This window comes from Tachypleus tridentatus, chromosome 4, assembly GCF_004210375.1.
Source record: "Tachypleus tridentatus isolate NWPU-2018 chromosome 4, ASM421037v1, whole genome shotgun sequence".
NCBI classification, from domain to species: domain Eukaryota; kingdom Metazoa; phylum Arthropoda; class Merostomata; order Xiphosura; family Limulidae; genus Tachypleus; species Tachypleus tridentatus.
The window spans coordinates 25,533,237-25,558,301 of NC_134828.1; the positions used below are offsets into that span (position 1 = coordinate 25,533,237).

The 25,065-nt window shown below is 35.4% G+C and overlaps 1 protein-coding gene across 3 annotated transcripts in view; it reads right to left on the reverse strand.

Annotated features, from left to right (window-relative positions):
• LOC143248717 (protein patched-like) overlaps window positions 1–25,065 on the reverse strand; it is a 109,208-nt gene that overhangs the window by 8,364 nt on the left and 75,779 nt on the right. For 2 of the 3 annotated variants that reach the window (XM_076497375.1, XM_076497374.1), the window contains exons 8-20: window positions 24,202–24,294; window positions 21,162–21,283; window positions 20,487–20,634; window positions 19,887–20,027; window positions 19,394–19,552; window positions 12,539–12,634; window positions 8,310–8,554; window positions 7,891–8,129; window positions 5,833–6,014; window positions 5,287–5,599; window positions 1,518–1,663; window positions 576–1,028; window positions 314–451 (exon numbers count right to left, since the gene is read on the reverse strand). In XM_076497375.1, the coding sequence (XP_076353490.1) occupies window positions 314–451; window positions 576–1,028; window positions 1,518–1,663; window positions 5,287–5,599; window positions 5,833–6,014; window positions 7,891–8,129; window positions 8,310–8,554; window positions 12,539–12,634; window positions 19,394–19,552; window positions 19,887–20,027; window positions 20,487–20,634; window positions 21,162–21,283; window positions 24,202–24,294 (2,475 nt within the window). The remainder of the gene's footprint in view (window positions 1–313; window positions 452–575; window positions 1,029–1,517; window positions 1,664–5,286; window positions 5,600–5,832; window positions 6,015–7,890; window positions 8,130–8,309; window positions 8,555–12,538; window positions 12,635–19,393; window positions 19,553–19,886; window positions 20,028–20,486; window positions 20,635–21,161; window positions 21,284–24,201; window positions 24,295–25,065) is intronic. The other variant, XM_076497376.1, reaches the window with a different exon arrangement.

A 25,065-nucleotide genomic window follows, 5' to 3' on the forward strand; every position in this document is an offset into this window, starting at 1 on the left:
GTAGACACTTGCTACGGAATCAAGTAATTAAATATAGCTTCGCTAAATGTTAAATATAAACACACAGAAACAGAAGCAACAAACCAAAAAATGGGGTTGTACTACGAACATAAGAGGTTTCTTCCTAGGGTCCTTCGGGTATCATAAAAACAACAAACAAACAAACAAACAAACAAAAACGTGATGTCTAAGACATGGTGATATGAGCTGTATATTTACTCACCATGGTGATATGAGCTGTATATTTACTCACCATGGTGATATGAGCTGTATATTTACTCACCATGGTGATATGAGCTGTATATTTACTTACCATGGTGATATGAGCTGTAAAGTCCATTCCAACCCCAGCAGCCACTATCAAAATGACAGCAGGGACAGCGCTCAAACGGATTCCAAGAATTCCCATAAGACCAAAAAGGTCCACAACCATGACGGCCAAAACAGCAACCTAAGACGACAAGTTTGTATTAATAGTCCAAAAGAACAGTTGTAGATGTAAATTCATCAGCAAAACAACAACTTCTCATAATTCTACAAGACAAAAAAATCGACAAAAAAACAAAACTTCTTACCATAATTGCAGCAGCCCAGAGATTTACCAAGATAACAGAAACTACGAGGAATATAGCTGTCAGGACACAGATTAGAGCCAGGGACAGATAGAACCTCAAGCCAATATACTGCTCCCAGAAAACAAAAGGGATCCCCGTGGGGAAGTTTGGCAGTCCCTTCTCTTCGTATTTCTGGCACAACATCCGAATGTCCTCGATAGTTTTCGTTATCTTGTTAGTGTCTCCCATGTTATTCAGGTAGAATGGTATCTGAGCGTAAACTAACGGTTGGGATTTAGGGATCTTGAGGTCCACATCCTGAGGTTCGTGTCTCCAATCCCGAGGTTCAGGCTGGAGGTTGGCTTGAGAGGCTGAGTAAGCGAGGGCGTCATTAGATACCCATGCCGACAGGTAGTTGTAAAAAGCCTTTGGGTTGATGATTCCTTCTTTGTCTACAAGACGCGCTGTGGTAACCTTAAACAAAAATACAACATTCTATTACGGTTCGCTCATTTAAAACCATATTTTGAATCACCAGGCATAGTTTTCCTATAAATCTTTTGCGAGTGTTAAAAAAAAGCAACAGTTATATTTTATATTTAGTGCATTTTATGCAGCTCAATCTTAAAATATTGAAAAACAAAAACGTATTAAACTTACTGGAGATTTATTAACAGGAATATCTACCATTCCAACAACGTAATAAACGTACTAAAGGATTATCAACAGAAACATCTACCATTCCAACAACGTAATAAACGTACTAAAGGATTATTAACAGGAATATCTACCATTCCAACAACGTAATAAACGTACTAAAGGATTATCAAGAGAAACATCTACCATTCCAACAACGTAATAAAGGTTTATGAAAAGATTTATCTACCATTCCAACAACGTAATAAACGTACTAAAGCTTTATCAACAGGATTATCTACCATTCCAACAATGTAATATACTTACCAGTGATTTATCAACAGGGTTATCCACTCTTCCTGTTTGAACCAGTAGCTTATAGGCCAAAATGGCCTCATCGGTAGCATTAGGGAACCAACGTTCTTGAGTGATACAGCCTTCTTTCCAATCCTTTTCGAAAGCTCTCTGTAGACCTAAGACACACGGGCATTTTTATCAAACTGCGTTAGTTCAGATTTATGAAACTTGCTAACAGCTAAAACTGTGTTAACAAATAAAGCAACTAGCGACAATACTGACATTTCAACAAAGAAAAATACGAGTATATTAACATATAACACATACATTTCATTGTTGCAGGTGTTTGTTTGGAAGCTCATAATAAATCCTACGCTGTTCTTATTAAATATTCGATGTAGAGAAATAACAACACAACAATAAAAACACGAACAAACATTATTTGCATTAACAAATAGAGTAAAAAAATCGGTTTAAAAAGCCGATAGTTTCTGAACCTGCTGGTAATTCTAGGGTTAACCAGTTTTAAGCAAATTCAACATAAAACATAATATTTCATATTTTCAAATAAATTAAACTATTATAAGACGGTTTATGAATAACAAAATGGTGACGAATGTATCGACTGAGATCGAAGTATTAAAAATTTCGTGTTTTATAAAATTTGTCTAATTTAAAAGTTCAGAGATGTGTTTACTTCTTTTATCGTACTTTGATTAATAAAGCAATCAAACATCCTGTACACGGTAGAAGAAAAGCTTCGTTCTCAGTGCACAAAACAAAATAAAACAACATATTTACTCATTACAGTCTGTTATGATTATTTAATTATAATTTCTCCGCGAAGCGCACTACAAGTCTTACCAAGGGCAGACAACGAGCACGTTAACGGCATGTACGCCGCATTAGTGAAACAGGACGATAATTTACAATCCGAAAATTGAAATACATGCAGGAGGACATATATGCGCATTCGGTCGGTAGACTTCAAAGGAATGTTAACTAAATAAAACATGAAGTTAAGACTGTTCGTTGAATAGTTGCCAAGGTTCTTTGACAGCCGATGTCTTCATCTCGGTTCAGGTGATTAGTACAGTGACTCATCACTAGGGGATAGAGAAGTTGAAACGGGGGACCATTACAAATATTAGTGCTTCGTAATTTTTTTTTGTTCGGCTTGCAGAAATAACCATTAAAAGTAGACAAAATATGAATGGTTCTCATATTTTAATTGCTGGCCTTTTGTTCATATATTTGAAGTGTGAAACAAAAGCCCAATCAACATGAGTAACAAAGTTAACTATGCTGCGTACAACTACGAAAACTTTTTGTATCCCGTTACGCCTGATTGTAAACAGTTTCATTGAGAGGAAAATAATATTTCAAATTAAAAAAACACAAAATAAAGATTAAACACTTCTATTACCAAGATATACATATATATTTAAACGTGTGTAGACAACGTGGATATACAACTTTATTTACCAATGGAAATACTAGAGTATGACAGATGGGTTTTACATTATAAAACTGGTCTTATAATGGAATGCTACTCTTATGCTATGGAACAAAGTTAAAGTTGAGTTGACAACGAATGATTTAAGCACGAAATAGAAAGAAACTATGACTACTGAACAGTTGTCTTTATATCAAGTTTTCTTCACGTGCTATCAGGCGTGGTCCTTGTTTATTATCATGTGACTACGTGATAGTTCCACCCACAATCTCACGTGCCAGTGGAGCAAACTGTGTACTGAAAATTGGGGTTATTATGGTGTATATGCTCTTTTTATTAACACCAGTTGCACACAGTACACTGTAGGTCTTTACTAACACTAGTTGTACACACTATTAATGTGCAAACACTACCTAAACGTCAGGAAACTGAAAAGTTTCGTCAAAATTCTCCCATATTCTGCAATTATTTGTATTGTCGCTTGTTTCCCACAAATAACAAATGTGAGGTTATTAGTATTTTCGTATATTTCTTCCTTATTTCACAGGTTATTCGTTAGTTAGTGTTTCGAAAACCTGAAGTGAGAAGTTGACTGGCAACATATTATTGTTAAACATCACAATTCAATGTACAAATGGAAACTCTTAGAGAATAATCTCTGAACTAAATAGTATTCAACGTCGACCCCAAGCGACCTCATGTTATTTAAGGGTTTAGATCTCACGAAATACCCGTGCCCTTCTCACTGCTGCTGAGAAACCCGTGTTTCGACAATCTCCTCTCGCTCAACAAGCGGCGTTTTGCCCGCCCCGAGGGTATGGTTTGAACCTGGTGGCTGTTAGAATGAATGGTTAGCAGCATGAGTTATAGCTTGCGGGAAATACTGCCTCGTAACACAGAGAATGACTTAATTACGACAGGCGTTGCTTAGTGGTCTGTCCTTGCTTGAGGGACGTACTTTAAAACCTTAGAAGAATGCATTGATCAAATACGTTCGTGCGAACAGGCGTTGCTTAGTGGTCTGTCCTTGCTTGAGGGACGTACTTTAAAACCTTAGAAGAATGCATTGATCAAATATGTTCGTGCGAACAGGCGTTGTTTAGTGGTCTGTCCTTGCTTCGGGACGTACTTTAAAACCTTAGAAGAATGCATTGATCAAATACGTTCGTGTGAGGGTGAAGTAGAAATAATTCCGTTCTCTTGACAAACTGTGCAGGGAATTTTGTTTTAAAACATTTGCAGCTAGAAAGGGGATCTGTCCCCCCTTGTAAAAACAAGCTGCACGATTCAAAGTTCGTGAGTCTGATGAAAGCTGTACGTAAGTCCATCATCAACGGATCCATCATACAAGAGTTTTCTCACGTTCTTGGTATGAATCACTTTTAGGGTTAGGTCAGCATATTGTTCACAGCTTCCAACTGGCTTTAAGTGTGGTACTGATATTCAAGCAGAGACAGCTTTTACATCTTGGGTTTACGACACACTTAACTCCCATACTTCAAAGACAAACCATCCTAACGACCTCACAACTTAAGGTTCACACACGTATGCCACAGACTTTCTTCATTTATACATTGTTTGTTTTTGTTCAAACTTGTCGAACACAAGTGTTATATATACTACACTGATAGTGTAATTAGGGCAATTCGGCAAAAATATTTAATAATGTTGGTTTTCTGCACTGTAAATAGCAGTAAAATTAGCACCAATTTTAAACCTATGCAATCATAATGCGTTTTTACTTCTTTTACAGTGAATATTTCCGCCAAGACCACTGGTTTCAACGAAAATGTTTTATAACTAATTCACAGTAAATATAAAAGAAAGCATAACAAATTAAATCCAACACGTACTACTGTGGTGCAACGGTCCAAAGTGAACGAATTCTAAGTGTATCAGATACGATCGCAATGTCAAAAGTCCAGACTATAAGTTTAGATGTACCAGATTAGATAGCAGTTTGAAGATCCTGTGTGAAAAACGTATTTATGTACCATACATGGTCGCGATGTCAAGGTCCAGAACAGAAAAATCTAGATGTATTACCCAGACATCTTTACCCGGACATTAACCCTCATAACCGTTCTTTAGTTTTATTTGAAATGTGTCATTCAAGCAAAAAAAAAAAAAAAAATACATATATGAAAAGCAAGAAATGTCTAGTATTAGCTTATTTACACTGTCTATTGCAACCTATTTTCATTATAGGTAAGAAAGGCCAAAAGTAAACCTATAAAGAAATTATAAAGCTTGATAACTTGTATTATTGAACATAGGAAAAAGTACACAAAATATATTTAATACTGCATCAGAAAATAAAAGATGGTTAAAACAGATACCTACTTAACAGCCAATCCCTAAAAAGTGACAACCAAAAGTCTGGGAGTCCACCATCATCGTTTTTAATAATTTTGTTCACTCTAGTGAATGCTGCATGGTATTCGTAAAGCAATTTTTGATTGGTTGGATACTCAAAATTTCCCTTGGTGACAGCAAACATGTTGAAAAATCCAAAGTACTTGCTTTGAAAGTGAAGAAAATTGTGCTCGTTGGTGTCACGTGGTACAATATCTGTGATGTCGAGGCCATCTTCGACACGAAACAACCCCCAGACACTTACAACAGTAACCACAAGGAACAACACGACAGTGAGAACCTGGAATTAAAGTTTAAAAATTGGTCAGGATTTTTGTGGGCACCACCAGAATACTGTTTTTATACGTCTATAATTTTTAATTTGATTTTTGCACGGTCATTTGCTAAAGGAAATATCCTCATTTGCCAAAAAGTATGACTTTCCAAGTTGCGCAATTTTAACGAAGCACTTCTTTCTTACAGTGCGATTTTATAAAGTGTTTACAACTTTCTAGTATTTGTTAGCACACACACCTTCACACAATTCTTTTGCAGAAAGGGGGCGTATCGATGCGTGGCAAACGACGTCAGGGACCACCCGATACACCCCTGCCGATCCCCAGTACATGTCTCGATACACTTCTGTCTCGCGCTCTTCTTGCTGTCTTCAACAAGTTCCTTTGTTGACGTAGAATTGGGCAGATGTTCCGTTGAACCTGGTGAAAACAGTGTAGTGAAACATCAAATGTATTGTAAAAACCTGTTGAAAACAAAGTGAAGTGAAACATCAAATGTATTGTTTTTTTTTTTATTTTACGCAGAGCTACACAAGGGCTATGTGCGCTAGCAGTACCTAATTCAGCAGTGTAAGACTAGAGGGAAGGCAGCCAGTCACCACCACTCACCGCCAACTCTTGGGCTACTCTTTTACCAACGAATAGTGGAATTGACCGTCACATTATAACGCCCCTACGGCATGTTTTGTGTAATGGGGATTTGAATTCCCGACCCTTGGATAATGAGTCGAGTGCCTTAACCACCTGACCACGCCAGGCTCAGATGTATTGTAAACGCGGTAAAAACAAAGATAAGTGAAACATCAAATGTGAAACATCAAATGTATTGTAAAACAAAGAGAAGTGAAACATCAAATGGTAAAACAAAATGAGAAACCCGTAAAACAAAGAAGAAACATCAAATGTATTGTAAACCCGGTAAAAACAAAGAGAAGTGAAACATCAAATGTATTGTAAACCCGGTAAAATCAAATGTATTGTAAACCCTGTAAAACAATTGCATCAAATGTATTGTAAACCGTTGTTTGAGAAGTGAAACATCAAATGTATTGTAAACACTACCAAACATCAAATGTATTGTAAACCCGGTAAAAACAAAGAGAAGTGAAACATCAAATGTATTGTAAACCCGGTAAAACAAAGAGAAGTGGTAAAATTGGAACTATAATGATTTGACTAACGCATTATTTAACTCACTACACATTCTGCTGTTAACTGAACTTTCACCTCTTCAGGGCGCATCTGCACAACTTGGATAAGCACACCAAGAAACAGAGTTAGGCATTCGAAGAGACTAGGTAAGCGAAACTGAAGTCCAAAGTAGAAGGGGGGGGGGCGAATCAAAGATGGCGTTAGGTCTTTACGTTACCCTTTATATTTTCTTTGGTGAAAAAAAAATCTGATACAATCCTTACACATTTGGTACACTATACAATACCTAATGATACATTTGGTGTAATGGCCTAATACTATTCACACACCCAAATTAATTTAGGTTACTATACGGTGAGATGAAAATGGCTCGAAATCCCCATAAATATTATGAAAAGATTTTATTTAAATTCCTGACTGGAAACCCGAACGTCAAGTAAAACGAAGTAGCGTCATAAAGCATAATGTTTACAGCAATTTAATAATAAGTAAATATATTTAGCATTCGATGATATATAACGCAACCTAATGCACAAAAAGAGTAGACTTAATAAATATATATGGAGACAATTATTGGTGTAATCTTTTAGAAAGATGTTGTTATTTGTTTGTTTACAAACGTTTGGTTGTGTACATATATATTAATGTACTTCTGTAGGGTCTCCGAAAGTCTTCTGTTTCAAGAGTGAATAAAACCAAAATTAAGAGAAACAAATATTTTTATTTCTTACTTTTCAATTTTATATGTCATGCTGCGTTGCAGTCTACAGAGCGCACGTTAAGCGCTCTTTATGAGACATCTCAGTAACTAACTATTGACTTACTTTACATTGGTTAAAAGTTGACCCTTCCAGGCGACCCTCAGCCCCCTATCGGGTAAATAACACGTTTGTTAAGTGTACAATTTCCAATTTTAAAACACTATTTTACTACGGAGACAAGTAGCAGTAATATAAAATCTTATAAATGTTTTCGAAATAAAAAGTTTAATACTTCTTTAAGAATAAAACTTTTTATTTTCCTTTAGCTACGTTGTTCCAGTTTGTAAAATATACATTTATTAAAGAAACGCCCTGAAGCTAATGTTACAAAGGCGAAGTCTCCTTTAAAAATTTTGTTGCCTTACAAAACTAGAAATGAATACCTGTGTTATTGTTGTTTTCAGTCCAACAATTAGGCGTTTGATTTCCTGTAGGGGGCGCTAGTACCGTAACAACATGATTCCGATCAGGAGGAAGTGCTCTGGTGACGGCCTGACGTTTTGGGATTTCACTGGACGAAACAAGATGACATAATGATGACGTCGATCCCAATCTCGCGGTGTCACGTAAGCTCCCTCTTCTGCCTTCTTCTATGTTGCATATGGGTGACACTTGCGTACTCCTATGGAACACGTTCACGGTATTTTAAAACATGCTTATTAAGTACAACAGACAGTTATCATTATTATTACTTTACATAATCTCAAACCAAGAATCATTTCAACTCCTGACAAAAACTAATCTGGACTCCCCGTTCATGAATTCTTACTCAAATAATACTAATGATCCAAATTTAACACACCCAGTAAAACAGCAGAAGAAATCCACTCGTTTGGCTTCTCGTCGTCGAAGGTCCAAACTGACGATTGCTGGGAAGACCAATAACATGGCAGCTACGTTGAAGATGACCAAAATGGCTGTTTGAAGAACAAAGGCTCTTAAAGCTGGGATCGGAATGATAGCTGCAGCAAAAAATGCACACATGTTGCTAAAAGAAGTGATTAACACATTGACACCACTTCTCTTCAAGCATTCTCCGGTCCGGTCCTATAAGAAGTGTACATATAAAAAAAATACATGGTTGTTACTCATTTAATGATTTCATAACATGTGTAAGTTAACAGAGGAAGTTTCCCTTCAACCTGGGTTTCTTAATATAGAAATATATCACCAAGATTACAAGCACCTATTATTATCCAAATCTTCGTACGATTAAGCTGTGGTTTAGTTTTAGAATTACTTATTGTTGTAAATCGCTCGGTACTAGAACGAACTGTGTAATCACCGTTCTAAGAATTGTTGAAAACAGTGTGCCATTCTTTTCAGTACTGATACTTTTATGTATTTTTTATTACGCTTATAATATTTATTGTGGTAAGAAAAAAGAAATAAGGATCATAATTTCCTACTCATTGTTACAAACGAGTTTTAATTTCACCCTTCCAGTGATTTCAGAAGAATCTAACAATGTATAACACCCAACAAACTCTTCATATGAAAGTTCTCCAAATCTAAACGTAGTCAGATATTGAAAATGAGCAAATTAGGTCTATCACGAAGTCTCGCTAGCCGTTCCTAATTTAGCAGTGTAAGACTAGAGGGAAGGTAGCTAGTCATTCCCACCAACCGCCAACTCATGGGTTATTCTTTTACCAACGAATAATGGGATTGACGGTAACTTTATAACGCCCTCACGGCTGAAAGGGCGAGCATGTTTGGTGCGACGGGGATTCGAACCCGCGACCCTCAGGTTACGAGTCGAACGCCTTAACCCACCTGGCCATGCCGGGCCTTTATAAACGTGCTTTAATAATAAAGTAAACACGAAACCTAAAAGCAACGTAATCATAATACATTATACAAATTTTTCCCATTTTATTTTCTCCAGTTTTTATACTTCTAAATCATAACAGTAAAACTGAAATTTGGATGGTAATAAACAAAAACTATTTACAAACGATCAGGGAGAAATAACTCTTTGAAGCGTTGATACTTTGCGTAGTCCGATTTAATAACTTTATTTCGATACCGCTAAAAGACCACACAAATTTTAGCACAACCGTGCTCTCACTAAAAACGTGATATTACGATAGTTCAACGGGATTTTATTCATGGCAGTATTTAAATTACATCTGCTGAAAAACTTACCTTGTCATTAATATTTATCGTAAACAACGCTCAAAGCATTAATTAAGTTTCATTTGCCATGCTACAGAGATGCCGGATTCAACCCGTTCAGGAAAACGAAATTTAATGTTTATGCTCGCACGGAAAGTTCATACAGTGACACCTACCGTGACAAATATTTATTATTTAAAAATATACAAAAAAAAAGTGGTGCATTTTCATTGGTTGCAACTATCAAACCATTTTATTAGTATTACTTTTATTCCTTCTTACAGCAATATAATATCCGAATCTGAAAGTATAATTTTATTTACGTCGGCACGAAACCTTCCCGAAACAAGTAGTTAATAACAAAACATTTTGTATTATATCTTCTTGAAACGTTAATTGGCGTGAATAAGACCCAATTAGGCTGAAAATGCATTTAGAAAGATTACAGGTTACGGATAGCAGGTAGTGAAATATAATATGTACACACAGACACACACACATACGTATATTACCCATGTACACACACACACACATACGTATATTACCGAATTAGCATTCATTTTTGTTTCTTTACATCTGTATATCAGGGCCTTAACAGAGGTTATTAACGAACGAGTTTACGAATGACAACAATCTCCTATCTACTTGTTACTTAACTTTACATTAGTATTAGACCTATTACATTATGCAAAGTTCCCAGCTTCCAAAGTATGATACATACTGAATCTAGCTGTACAGACAACTAGCTCAAGTGAGGGTATGTGGAAACTGCAGTGTTTGGTCTTTTAACACTGATTTACCAGAGGCTCATATATTATCCTAAGATTGTCAAAAATAAACTACAGTACTTATCATAAATAAACAAAAACCTACAATCCAAGCGCTTTAGAAAAGGTGGACCTTTCTTCTTCAGGGGCAAACTGAGAAACTCTTACTGGTATTGTTTGAAAAATGTGAAATACATTCTGCTTTATGGCATTTATTAATAAAACTTTTTACATTAAAAACAACCTTCAATGGGCGCCGAACCTGACGGACTGAAGGAACACTAGCTCCCCCTACGCTTGACTCAGTTCACCAACAACAAAGCATTTTGTGCTGTGTTAGTTCGGTTTGTCTTGAATTTCCCGCACGGCTCCACAAGGGCTATCTGACTTAGACATCCCTAATTTAGCAATGACAGATTAAAGAAAAGGCAGATGGTCATCACCAACCACACCCAACTCATAGGCTACTCTTTTACAAAAACGAATAAAGGGATTGACCATCACTTTATAATGTCTCCACCCCACGGCTGAAAGGGCTAACGTGTTAGGTGTGACGGAGGTTCAAGAGCCCTACCCCCAGACTTTTTACTCTGTTAATTCTTTTTACTTAAATTATGCACAAATTTACACAATGGGCTACCTGTGCTGTACCTACCACAAGTATCTAAACTCAGGTTTTTGGCGTTTCCAGTCTTTGCACTTTCTGCTGAACCACTGAGAGGAGTTTTTATTTTTTTACCGTGTTACATAAAATACTAAAATTGTTTTCAAGAACTCTTGAAGTTTGTTTGTTTTTAAGTTAGAAGATTACAAATACGATTGGAAATAAGACCCTGAGAATTAAAATTGTTACAGATTTTTAAACCTCGAATTATTTTCAAACCAGGTTACTTGTGTGTGTTTTAACCAATACCGTCTACAACGTGGATATAATTCAAACAAAGAAAAGGGAGATCGGTTTGTAGTTAAGTTTAAATACACTACATCACTTAGGTTTAAAAAACTTCCCCTATTCTTCCACATCAGTGGATTTAACACAGCTTTCTATGATGAGGAATTGATGTTTAGGATACAAAATGGCTTATTAATCACATCTGGGATAAAGACCAGTGACTGTGGTTATTTATTACACATGCCCTTGTTAATGGAGACATTGCTTTCTTGGTTGTAAGATGCAACGTGTCATCAAACGTACACGGGTAATATCACATAAAAACTGTCATGGAGATAGACATGGCCATTATCCCCACCCCTTCCGCCCTTGAAAATCATTAGTCATACAATCTCTTCTGCTGTCATCAAAACACACGTGCACTGCACCAAATCTGACGTACAACGACAAACTACAGGTGACTAGTTTAGGTGAAACGTCAGCTTGATAAGATACTATCAGGCTGTTGGGATCATGTGACTTCAGACATGACAAGACTGTGGCAAGGATGATTGTTTTTTGTACTAAACACATTGTTCACCAGCGTGTTTATTTAACAACCATAAACAAACCAAACGCCTTGGAGACGGGTTTGACTTTTATTTTATCATCGATTGATTTTTATGCGAAGAGTTTGTTTATTTAAAGGTAAGCACATAGCTACACGACGGGTTCATCAGCTACGGTTATCGAAACCCATTTTCTATAATAATAAGACCCCACTGTATACGATTAGCAATGCTTTTGATATATAACTTTATATCCATTCAGCAGAAATGAATGAAGTAACCCCAGGAATCTATGTTCGACCTTTAAATTATCGACATTTTTTAATACCATTCACCACCGGTAGGGACTGCATATTACATAATATCCAGTAATTTTAAGTTTTTATATAATTACTACACTCAATAGAAATAATTCACAAAAACTGCGTGTAAGTAGTAGAATTAACTTCAGTACTGATGGGGTTTTTTTTTCACTTGTTTGTGTCTCATCTGTTATAAGAAGTCCTGTTACACCGATCAACAAGTGACTAGGTCTTTTAATAATTTACTCAAATGTGTTTAGAAAACCAAGTTGTCCACTTTCTCAAATAAAGAGTAATTAAATTTGAAATACAAATTTATCCCACAGCTGGAACAGTCTTGATGTTTTTAGCTCAGGTTATGTAACTAAGAATACAGACTGCGCCAAGTGCTGGACTTATCTTACCTCAAACGGGATGTTCGAACGAAAGTTTTCTGCGTAAGTGTGGGCCATCAAGAACATGTCATCCACTCCAAGACCCAAGGCCAAAAAGGGGACAATCTGTAAAAAAAAAAAAAAACAGCAACAACAGGTAAGTGTGGGCCATCAAGAACATGTCATCCACTCCAAGACCCGAGGCCAAAGAGGGGACAATCTGTAAAAAAAAACCAGCAACGACAGGTAAGTGTGAGCCATCAAGAACATGCCATCCACTCCAAGACCCGAGGCCAAAAAGGGGACAATCTGTAAAAAAAACCAGCAACGACAGGTAAGTGTGGGCCATCAAGAACATGCCATCCATTTCAAGACCCAAGGCCAAAAAGGGGACAATCTGTAAAAAACAACAACAGATGTGGGCCACGCCATCGAGAACATGTCATCCATTCAGAGACCTAAAGCCAAAAAAGGTAACAATCTGTATTTAAATAAAAAGAAAACCACCAACAACAAATAACACGTAAGTGTGGGCTATCAAGAACATGCCATCCACTAAAAGCCCCCAGACTAATGAAGAACAATATGTAAAAACAGACAAACAATGATCGAAAAATTGTGCATATATTAAGGTTATTACAACTTAATTCAACACTAAAATTTCATTATTAAAACTCTTAATAACAATTCATTCAATTTGCATTTTTTTTTCAAAGCTTCATAATTAGGTTACTATAATTTAACTGTTTCCAAGGGAGACCTAAATACTGTTTGCTCAAATGATACAGGTTCAAAAGAGGTCTGACGTTACTTCCTCTTTAAATTTAAATGTATTTGTCAGTCAGAACGTTTATGCATTATTTCACTGTACAAGTTTGTTCTTTTGACTTGACCAACCTATGTACGGTAAGAAACTTAATATAGCGATTTAGCAAAATCTTGGGCTTAAAAATGGTTTTCAGCTGCTTATACTGTATTGTATAGGCACAAAGTAAACATTATAATAGTAATAATACTGATTGTGCTTAAAAACTAATCAAATTGGAGAAAAAGTTCAGTATTTTAAAAGTTCTGTATGAATTACAGGTAAAGTCAAAATTTCAAACTGTATTATGAATAGATGGAGCCATTATGAACGTAATGGTTATACTTATTTATTTACAGAGTTATTACTGATGAAAACATAATTGTTAAGTCGTGGAATGAGATTACAAAAAACAATACAAATGGAGACACTTTATAGCAAGTATTACAGGCCAAAGCTATTTTACAGTGTTAAATAAACCAGTGCCTATATATCTCTTTGTTCGTTCATCCATTTATTCATCAACACAAGGGGTTTCCAAACTATCCGCAGCAATGGCTCCCTCTCCACCCACTCACCACCTCCCATTGCACTCCGCATCTTGACAAAGGCCTACCCATCCCAGGAACCTAAAGATATACCAATATCACTTTACTTTAATCGCTAATAACGTTTAAATTTTGGTTTAATTTTTTCATACGCTACTTTCCTTTATTAAATTTTGTGTTAACTGCTATGCCATCCCCTGAAACATACGATACCCTGCGAGAAATAAAACTAATTTAAACAACTAAATTAGACTTAGGTGAAAAGTGGTTTCATAATCTTTTAAGAGAAACCTCTATAACGGTTTACACGGAAAGTGGACTGTACGAAAACTAATGCTAATTTTTCTTTACCGATTCTTGATTTCTTTGCAACCTCTTGCACTCGAATAATTGTGACTGAATACTCGTTAGTGTACGGGTTTGTCTGGATTTTATTCATTTTTATTCTATAAGGCCAACTAACAATCATGCAAGTGTAGGCCTCAAACTGCCCATCCTTAATCCACTTGTTTCTTATATCACTGGTAAAATATACTATAAACGAATCACTCTACGGACATCTCAAGATGCAACCCTATAAACTTCCAAGTATCACTTAGCTTTCAGTAAGAATGACGTAAGGGAAAAAAATGCACACGTCTTCAATTTTAACACCACCTCTCGGTAGAAACTAAAAATACAATATCACATGGATATTAAGCATTCAGTAATTAAACATGCCAATAAACATTTTTCTAACATTACACTGATACACAGTGTAAAATAAATTAAACAATGTACACGACTAGTATTAAATTTACTTTATATAAGTATTACAAATTCCCGACCAACTGACTGAAATTTTATGAATGCTTCTCGAATTTCAATCCAACAAATCAGTAATATGATTCAGTAATTTGTCAGCAGTAAATATTAAATTATTGAAATAGTTTTGTGATGGGTAATATAGCGCCATTACTAAAACCACTTTAATATTCCCCCCCCCGGTGGAACAACAAAGTTTTTGTTTATGTTTAGAGTTCTGGACTATTTGCTGTGCCCACTGCGGGAAATCAAACCACGAATTTTTGTGCTGCAAGTTTGTAAACGTACCGTTGGCCCCCCGAGGGGAAATAGCGTTAAATATACCTATTTACAACACTAAAATTCTGTGTTTGATTCCACGCGGTTGACAGAGCGGATAGTCCCATATGACTGTCTATAAAAACAAACCAAAATAAAAGAATAGGGGGTTAGAAACCACACAAGTTGTAGAAAACTAAAATACACGAGACTTTTACTTCTGACAGGAAACACCTTAGTTTTACGTGGACTAGAACAGTCGTTAATTATTTTAAGTAGATTTGACTTTAATACAAAAGGCTCAACAATATCGTAAACTATGGCAGAGTGTAAGACTTAACATTAATTCTTATGGAACTTTCTGAACGAAGCTAGACGGTAACAGCGAAATGGAAGACGGTATTACAAGATCAACGTTTGATACAGCGGTTGTGGCTGAAGGATGAAATTTATGAGGCACATCACGTGCTTGTGATTTTAGGCGCCACGAGATTCTCTGTTCGTTCGATGAATATTCAGAGAGGCTGACGTGAAGCGCCTCACGTAGCAGTCTAATGCTACACTTGATGTGTCGCCTGTGGTGAAGTGGCAATATTTCTCATATTTCCTTATCCCACTGGGTGTTCTCTAACATCAAAGGCCAGTTTGTCTGCAGCTTATAACAATAATTAATATTAATAATATAATAATAATAAAAATGAAGATGACGTAAAGTTTCACGTGACCTTCATAACTACTGTCGAGTGTTTTCTTAGCATATCAGCTCACTTCAAGTAGTAATGAAACAAACAGCAAGGCCAAACAAACACACGTTTTTACTTGTGTACAGACGACTTAGTAGTCCCTATACTCTTTTTATTACAACTTAGTTTTCTTCCGTAATTCTATCCAGATGAAAAGAGGTGTACAGCAAGAGCTCGTATCAAATAAAAAAAGATTAAAATGTTTAAAAGTAACGGCTGAAATGACGATTTATCTAACCTCGACCTGTTTTCCACACGTACCATCCTCTTCAGATTACAGACGATTCTCTTCATGGATTTTCACACTGATACCGAATAGTTGGCATCATTGAGAAAAATGTTTCCGTTTCTAACAAAATGGGGCGATTCATCCTTTGTTTATTAGCATCGTGCCGGTTAGATATCAAATCCTTCTTCTTGTGATGTAAACAAGGCCAAACGATCAGTTTTCTCTTCCCTTTTGGTTAAACAATATCGGCCTACAACAATTATAAAACACCATTTTTATGGTTCTCCCTTTGGGCAGATTGGTTAGATCGATTGTTTAGTTCATTTGCTATATCTCCTCGGTATCTTGTTGACAAGCGACGACACACGACTTGGATTTCACAACTGTACAAGTCATTGTTACCAATATCGGATACCTGTATTGTTTACTCTCTGAAAATGACACAAATAAATAGATATTGAAGAAATATAAATACCGAGCACCATTTAATTAATCGAATAACAAAAACTGAATTATTTGGGTTCCTTGACGCTAGGAGGACACAAAAGAAATACTAATATTTATAGCTTTAAATCTAGCAGATAAGGGAAGTGGTCAGGTATTAATTAGGCTTTTATTATATCAAAGAAACGCTGGTTCGTAACTGTTTTTTGTTTGATTTAAAACAATAATAACAAACAAACAATTTGTTAGTACGATTATTTTTTTGAAGCTGTTAAGTCTAAAAGTGAAACACAACAATTGGTAGATGTCGGTAAAAATAGGATATTATTTAACCCGGCTTTTCTCGGCTAGATAAATAATACAAAATTCTACAATTTTCTGCAAATGAAATAGAGATTTCTACCTGTTAAAACTGAACTATTACCCATCCACGCGTTATTATGGTAATTAATCGCGTCACTGATTTATTTATTTATTGTTTATTTGTATTCCAATAATCTGTTAATAGCAGCACTAAGAAAAAAAATCTATTGTCGGCTACAAAATACAAAGTCATCCATCATACCACAAATTCATGAACGTGTCAAAAACTCGCACATGACTACCACACTTATCGGTAAGCTACACAGTTTAATACATTTCTATTGTCTACGGCATTTAATCAGTGAAACCACCAAAGTTCAAAATATAAATTGAACACGCCCCCTTTTCTCAGCTATTTACGTGACTTTTTATTTGTTTTTGAATTTCTCGCAAAGCTACACGAGAACTATCTGCGCTAGACGTCCCTAATTTAGTGTAAGACTAGAGGGAAAGCAGATAGTCATCGCCACCCACCGCCAACTCTTGGGCTACTCTTTTACCAACGAATAGAGGGATTGACTGTAACATTATAACGCTCCCACGGCTGAAAGGGAGATAATATTTGGTGCGACGGCGATTCGAACCCGCGACCCTCGGATTACAAGTCGAGCGCTCTAACCGCCTGGCCATGCCGGGATTATGACTTTTTGATATACCTTATCTGTTTTCTCAGATTTACACGTTTCTGTCCAATACTGCAAGGAACTGGATGTCATTAATTATTCTATCAATATATTCCTATGGGGAGCACATCCTCTCTCAAGACCTCCTAATGGGCACGTGCTCCTGTCATACGCATGTCTCTTTTTCTGTTTGAAAAGTTGATAAACATACTTCTTCCTTTCGTTGTTATGCACAAAGCTACACAATGTGCTATTTGTGCTGAGACTGATTTTTTTATTTTATTTTTTATCCGAGAGCTAATGTATATATATCGAATATAGGCCAGTGGGGAAGGACGGCAAATGTTATGCAAAGTCTAAAACAATAAACCGTCTACGTGATATTATTTTTGGGCCTTTTAAAGGCCGAATCCCAAAATATTTCGCGACATCTCCCTCCCCACCTTGTGTGTGTGTGTGTGTGTGTGTGTGTTCTTATAGCAAAGCCACATCGGGCTATCTATTGAGCCCACCGAAGGGAATCGAACCTCTGATTTTAGCATTGTTAATCCGTATACTTACCGCCATACCAGCGTGGGCTCTCCTCACTTTATTACCCACTTAATTATGTCACAACTGGATTTATCTTTGTTTGAAATGACACCTCAATCACGACGTCAAATTTCACTTAATAAAATAATGATTTTATTACGACACACAAATTATGTGTGTGTGTTTACCAAACGCTATTCGGGGGTTGGGAAACAATGAACATGTAAATAATGTTACTACCCAATTTCCCATCCACCTTCATGGAATATAAAATAACTAAATTCATAGAGGCACCATGGTTCAGTCTCACAGTGAAAAGCAGACCGACCTTGAAGCCCTAACAAAGGAACGAACAGATGGTGCAGGTGAAGCCTGACTAATTACTGATCGTATCACTAGTTCAGATTGTCATCCTGAAGAGGTCACGGGTCCAGAAAACCAATACTGGAAACCCCACTTACTAATGGGTCTCCACAAGGCTTCATTCAAGCTTAGATTTTTTTTAATGTTCCTTACACGGTTTATCAATGGGTAATAGACCACGTGAAAATACAAAAAAAAAATAACTAAAAAAATTGTAAATGAGTCATCAACTGACTGGAACCCCTGCCAAGTGAACAAGCAATATATTTATACGCACACATTAACTCCGTGATGAACAACAAACGCCCTCTATCCATCCAACACTGCTACTGCTACTACGAGTTCTGTGTTCGAAAGAACAAATTATCAACAAACAACTTACCTTTATACCGTTAGGTCACACCTTTTATCCACCAATCAGGTAACACGTTTTGTAAACAAGTATTTGAGACAAAATTCTTCTTTTTACTTATAATTCTGGCACAAAAACTACCGAGTTAACAAACGTCACAGAGGAATGAATGGAAAGCTCAAGAATAATAATTTTAATTTAGTTTTTCACGAATAACTTGAAAGCAACAAACTGTCGAATATTCGCAGATTGTGGCTGTTGAAACTACTGTGTATACTACAAAGTTCCTAATTCACGCTAAAGCCAAGACAGACTGTAAAATGAAAATACAGTTATTTATAGGCACGCTAGTCAGATAAATAAAGGTTTTTCTACCTAATTTATTCAGTAAAAGGAAATATTCCAACTTGAACCACTTTTAAAATCACGGCATTACTGAACAAAATAGGATTACTTCGTTTTTTTGGCAAAGAATATTTACCAATTCATCGGTTTTTTTATCATAGGTTTTGTTTACCCTTAAAGTGAAGTAATGCATGCTTTTTAATTCCAAAGTCCTGTTGTTAACATATTATTACGAAAACATACGTTCAAAAATATAGCTTTCTATACGTTTTACATATCATTTCTTCCGCGAAAACAAATAGGGCCACTTTCAAAATAAAGAATTTTAGTAGGTTTTTCTTATAGGTTCACTAATATCAGTATATTGCCTTCTCAATATGAAAACAATCATATTCTTCTAATCCTAACAGTTACACACACCAAAATTTCGGAGGGGGCTTTTTTTTTATCGATGAAAGAAGTACCACACTTGTTTACCTGAGTAGTAGAAGCGTTGAATACAATGCCTAGAATGGCACATAAACCAAGACCTGCTGCTACTGACAAAGTGACCAGCATGACACCAGCAAGTCCAATTCCACTCTGAGAATTTACAGCGTCCGTCCATTTCAGTAAGGACATACAGGCGTAAACCAACTGTTGGGTAAAAAATAATTACAGATTGGAATGTTTAATTTCTAACTTGGGGAAGTCAAACTTATAAATATCTACTTTTAAATATGGCTGAATAAATTATTATTTAAGAAAGGCCATTTTAACTCCAATCACTTAAATGTAGAACTTGAATCTTATATATGTATATAATTACATTAAATATATGAAGCAAATTTCATTACAGTTATAATATACACGCGCACTTTACTAGTGACTTAAAACGAGATCCTAAAGCTATATTTTTATTATACGATACGATGCTAGTCTTCCAAATAGGTTCGCGTTCTTATAAGTTGAAAGAGAGTTCTATCCTTACCATCAGGATGTACCCTAGTGCTACTCGAGTCACGCTCATTTCAGAAAAATCTTTCAGAATATCAGCCAGGGAAGTTGTAGAGAAAGCATTGATGCTGTAATGTCTGGTCTGATTGGATGCCTTCGTGATCTCAGCCACCTCCTATCAAAAAGGTAGAAGATATTAAAACATCCTACATATTACCAAACAGTTTTGTAGTAGTAGTAGTTTAGGTCAGACATACGTTATAGTAATAAATTGTATTACTCCTTTTTTAAATGCTAACGCTAAGCACAACATATAATTACACACAAGACAAAATATTATTTTACTCTCTGTTTCTGTTTCACCTTAAATACGTAAATTTGTTTTGTAAAAGGTGTAAGATCCACTTACCGAACTCCCACACAGCGTGCATAGGAACACAGAAAACAAACATTGGTTAGGCTTAGATCCACGAACATCGATATTTACAGTTCACAGTAACCAACTGATATATAAGAATTTATTTATATTCTTCATAACATTACGGACACACCAAGTAACATTTTCCTATATTATAATTTTACGTACCACAAGAAATAAAGAAAAAAAACTAAAAACAGAGATATTTTTAATTACCTCTGTAAACTTTCTCTGCCAAGTTTCTAACACTAGTTTCGCTTTAGCTACGTCCCAGCCAAGATTGTGTACTTTGTAATGATCCTTCCAGAACTCGTGCATTTGTTTCTCACCCATGAGTTGCACTACTGATTGTAAAGCTGCCGCTCTGGCGACAAAAACAAATAATAACAATGATTTACTAATTTATACGAAACATATGATTAATATAGCTATAAAAACACAATAAAAAAATTAAAACGTTATAAATAATGCTAGTTCTTTTGTATATACTTACACTTATCACAAGTTTATTAATTTCAAGCATTTAAGAAAATACACATTGTAGAAATAAAATAATAACACTTCTGATCTTGTTAAATCCACTTTCGTTTCGTAGATTTACAAAAAAAAATGTTTGGATTTTGAATTCCGCGCAAAGCTACACGAGGGCTATCTGTGCTAGCCGTCCCTAATTTAGCAGTGTAACACTTGAGGGAAGGGAGCTAGTCATTACCACTCACCGCCAACTCTTGGGCTACTCTTTTACCAATGAATAGTGGGATTGACACGGTCATTATAATCTGGGTGCGACTGGGATTCGAACCCGCGACCCTCAGGTTACGAGTCGAGTGCCTTAGCCACGTGGCCATGCTAGGCCTAATCTTAGGAACACGGAATAAAACATGGACTCACTTTACGATGTATCCACTTTTGTTTTTCACGACTCCTCCGACAAGCAGATCTTCCGGCCAGTGCATATACTTTGTAGCAAACCCGTAACACCCGCCAGTTAGTTCGTAACCAATATCTGGGACCTGTAACAGTTAGTTGACAATTTGAATAATTTCTTTTAAAAATGCGTGGTACGTAACTAGACAACATTTAACATAAAACTGTTTATTACGTTTGATTCAAAGGATTATTAATATTCTTGGTTCTTTTTAATCCTGCACTTATTTACTAATAAAACTAATTCTCCAATGGACTAGGATTGTCTTGATGTATATCACTATGTAATAACAATTGAACTATCTTATTTATGACTAGATGTACTACTGCAGAGTTTTTCTATTTATTCTCTTCCAAGAATAAATAAAATCAAAATTAAGAGAAATAAATATCTTTATTTCTTGCTTTTGAAGTGCGTATGTTATGCTGTATTGTAGCCTACAGAATGCATAATTCTTCTCGTGATTCACGAGATGCGTACATTTTACTGACGTCATGACAGTACAAATTGCAACGTGAAGCTTTTCTTACGTGATTTCATTTTAGTGTCTACTGACTGACGGACAGACAAGGCACTGCTGTATAGTAGTGACAATGGTTCAACAGGTGACCCCTCCAGGGAAATAGTATCTGGTTTACGTTTCTCAGATGTTAAAATAAGTCGCAAGTTTTCGTCAAAATTATGGGGTTATATTCTGCATATTCTTCTCTACAATCCAATACCACGCCTTACCCAGTCCCTAATTCTAACGTGTTGCAACACAAAGAAAACTGATGAAAAATATACTTCACAACTTAGTCCATGTTCACACCGTAACAGTTGTTATCAAGCGACTTGTTGATGTAAACTGTCTCTCAATCGCTCATGGGTTTATCTTATCACAATCGACTTAAAGTACCATGGTATTGAACGAAAAGCTCGTTACAGAAGGTAACGTAGTCGACATATTATTATACACACTTCTTTCATTTCACTCAGAAGTCCTTATTAAGAATTAATCCAAAAATCAAACTACAAAATATGAAAAAATTGTAACCCTGACATGTGGTGAGTGTACTTTTCTCCAAACACCAACTGTAAGGACATCTCATGTGCTCACTCAATTATATTATTAAAATTAATCAACATACAAGAGTATTAAAAACATTGAGTTTTAAAATGAAGTTTAAATTATCCTATAAAAAGTAATGAAATTCGTGGTGACTAAAAAAAAATCTAATCCTTACTTTGGCCTACAGATAACTGTATAAAGCTCCTAAAGTAGGGGCTAAAGTTTACAAATTTCGTTAACATTTTAGTTCTTGCTTCATTATATTTTATAACAAGATCCATACTTCATTTTAAAATTCACAATTTTTAATTCTTTTGTTTGTTTACTTTTTACATTATACCTGTATAAAGTATATACTGTATCTTTATAAACTGTCATGTATTTATCAATCAGTATATAGTAGCAACATCAGTTGAGTTAAAAAGCTATACAAATAAGTGCATGATATGTATGCATATGCATATATATTTTGTAGCGATAGTTCGAACCTTCTAGGCGCAAGCCCCACTGACGTGATCAAGTAGGTATGTAATAGACGAAAAAGTTGCTGTTTCAGAAACTTTTGAATTGTTATGCCGGGAGTATTAGCAAACTTTTTATTCTATTATTAGCATATATGAGCATAATATATCCGTAACCTATACTTTGAATGGTCGGTTAGGAATTCGACAAGAAGATTTTTTTTGGCGCATGAATGATTTGGAATCTTTGTTGATCCTTGCTATTAAGTACTACCTACCACACTTAAAGATTATATTTTATAAGCCGTAAACTTCGATAGCAAGTATTGTTTTCTGTGTTCAAAGAGTTCGTTTTTTATGTCATTCTCACGTAACACGGTTGTTTTATTAACTTGTAGTTTGCTAAACCTCGCAGTAAATTACAATAACGTAAATATTTACAGTTCGAAATAATCTTTTGAAATTTCAAAATGACGTTTTCTTCACTTTGCACACACAAGAGAAAAATTACAAACCAATTTGGTGAAGCGTTAAAAAATACCACTAGCAAGCACCCAGTACGAGTTATTTGGTCTTTGACCTTATTAAGTCTTTCTTTAATATCGTGACGTCTTAATGTTTAACTCTTTCTAGAACAATTATTTTTTTTGTAATATCACTGATTACTGTGTTTTGATTAATATAGAAACGTATGTTATAAACCTAGAAATCATGACCTAAAAACTAGTAAGAATATTATATGCTAGATATTAAAAATGAATATTAAAACTGTAAGGTAACGAACAAACCTGGATATATTTGAAAGTGGAAATACATTTACAATTATGTATATATATATTAAATATTTAAAAAAACAACTGTGATCTGTGTTTAGTATATCACACTGTATATCATTAACTATTTACATAAAAACATACAAGCTGGTTAGACTTACAAAAAATTAATCTTAGCACTTTGCCTCACAGCGCAACATAAATGCTTTAAGTATAATACAATCAAAACTTCTGGTCAGAGCAATGTATGTGTTTCGAGTGAAACTAAAATCAATCTGGCAACCAGTATAGTTAGTTATTTAATTTTTTCCTGCGTTTCTACTTAGATTAAAATGCATTATTTAATGACTTTCGTTCCTTCGCTTAGAATGCCTTAGATTTAGGTTATTCCTAAGAACGTTTATTAAGTTACCAACGTAAACAAAAAACAACTATAATAAACGTATAATAACATTCGATACACTAAACAGTTTAATCAGTATTGTTACTTCAGTAACAATACACAAATAAATAAATAAATAATGTAGCTTACCTTACTTAACAAACACATACACGCATTTAACTGCAGCTGTTTTGAGTTACTGTTGTTTAAAACCACTTATAAAAAATAGCATTTCACTTTATTTCGTGCAAGATGTTAGAAAAGGATCAAAACAGAGAAAGGCCGTTGCATTTTATTTTCTTAGACTATTTCTTTAACTGCCTTTATATTTCCTACCTGACGTGACCGCTTATTGGGAGCCGATTCTGGGCAAAATTCATCTGTTGGGTCTAAACATGGTTTTTCTTGATACCCTGTGGTAATCCCTGCCTGATTTTAATAAATGTAAAAAATATTAATTCCTCATACCAAATTTAAAAAATAACTTAGAACGTTTTTAACTAAGACGTCAGCAAATTAATTATTAAACAAGTTAAAGAACAGAGACAAAAACTGATAACCAAACGCATCATATAATGTTTAACTGCTAAGTTGAAGGTCGATTTCTATTTCAACCGTGATATCGCAAGTACAGTTTGACATATACTTCAGAATTTAGCATTACTTGCATATTTCCATTTCTTATTGAAATACTATAAACCGAATTTTGCTCTTTAGTGTCCTAACATATCCAAACACGTAATTTTTATTTAAGATGTACATTTAATATCTGCAGAGCAGTGTTACGTTTGCTGACCACAGGGAGGGCAATTAGTTAGGAGTACCCTCCGCCTAAGCATGTTCAGTGGCTTATTGTGATTCCAATTCTAGACATCTGATCAGCAGGTCAGAACACTAATCATTAAGTCATGACTTGGATCTCTTCCCTCAACTGTGTATATCACAACTTGGATCTCTTCCCTCAACTGCATATGTTACAAATCACTATTCGGTCAAGCATAGCCCAGTGTCAGCGTGAGAGCATGTAAATGTGATGTTCCCCTGTTCGAGCCCCGTTAGTGTCGAAAAAAAATCGCACTCCGTACTTTCAGGCTGTAGGTTGTGTAAAATAGTGAAGGTCAAATCCTACTATGAAATTTAAAAAGCCCACGATTAAGCGTTGACCACCCACGTATCTTACTTTAGCCGTCATATAGCCGT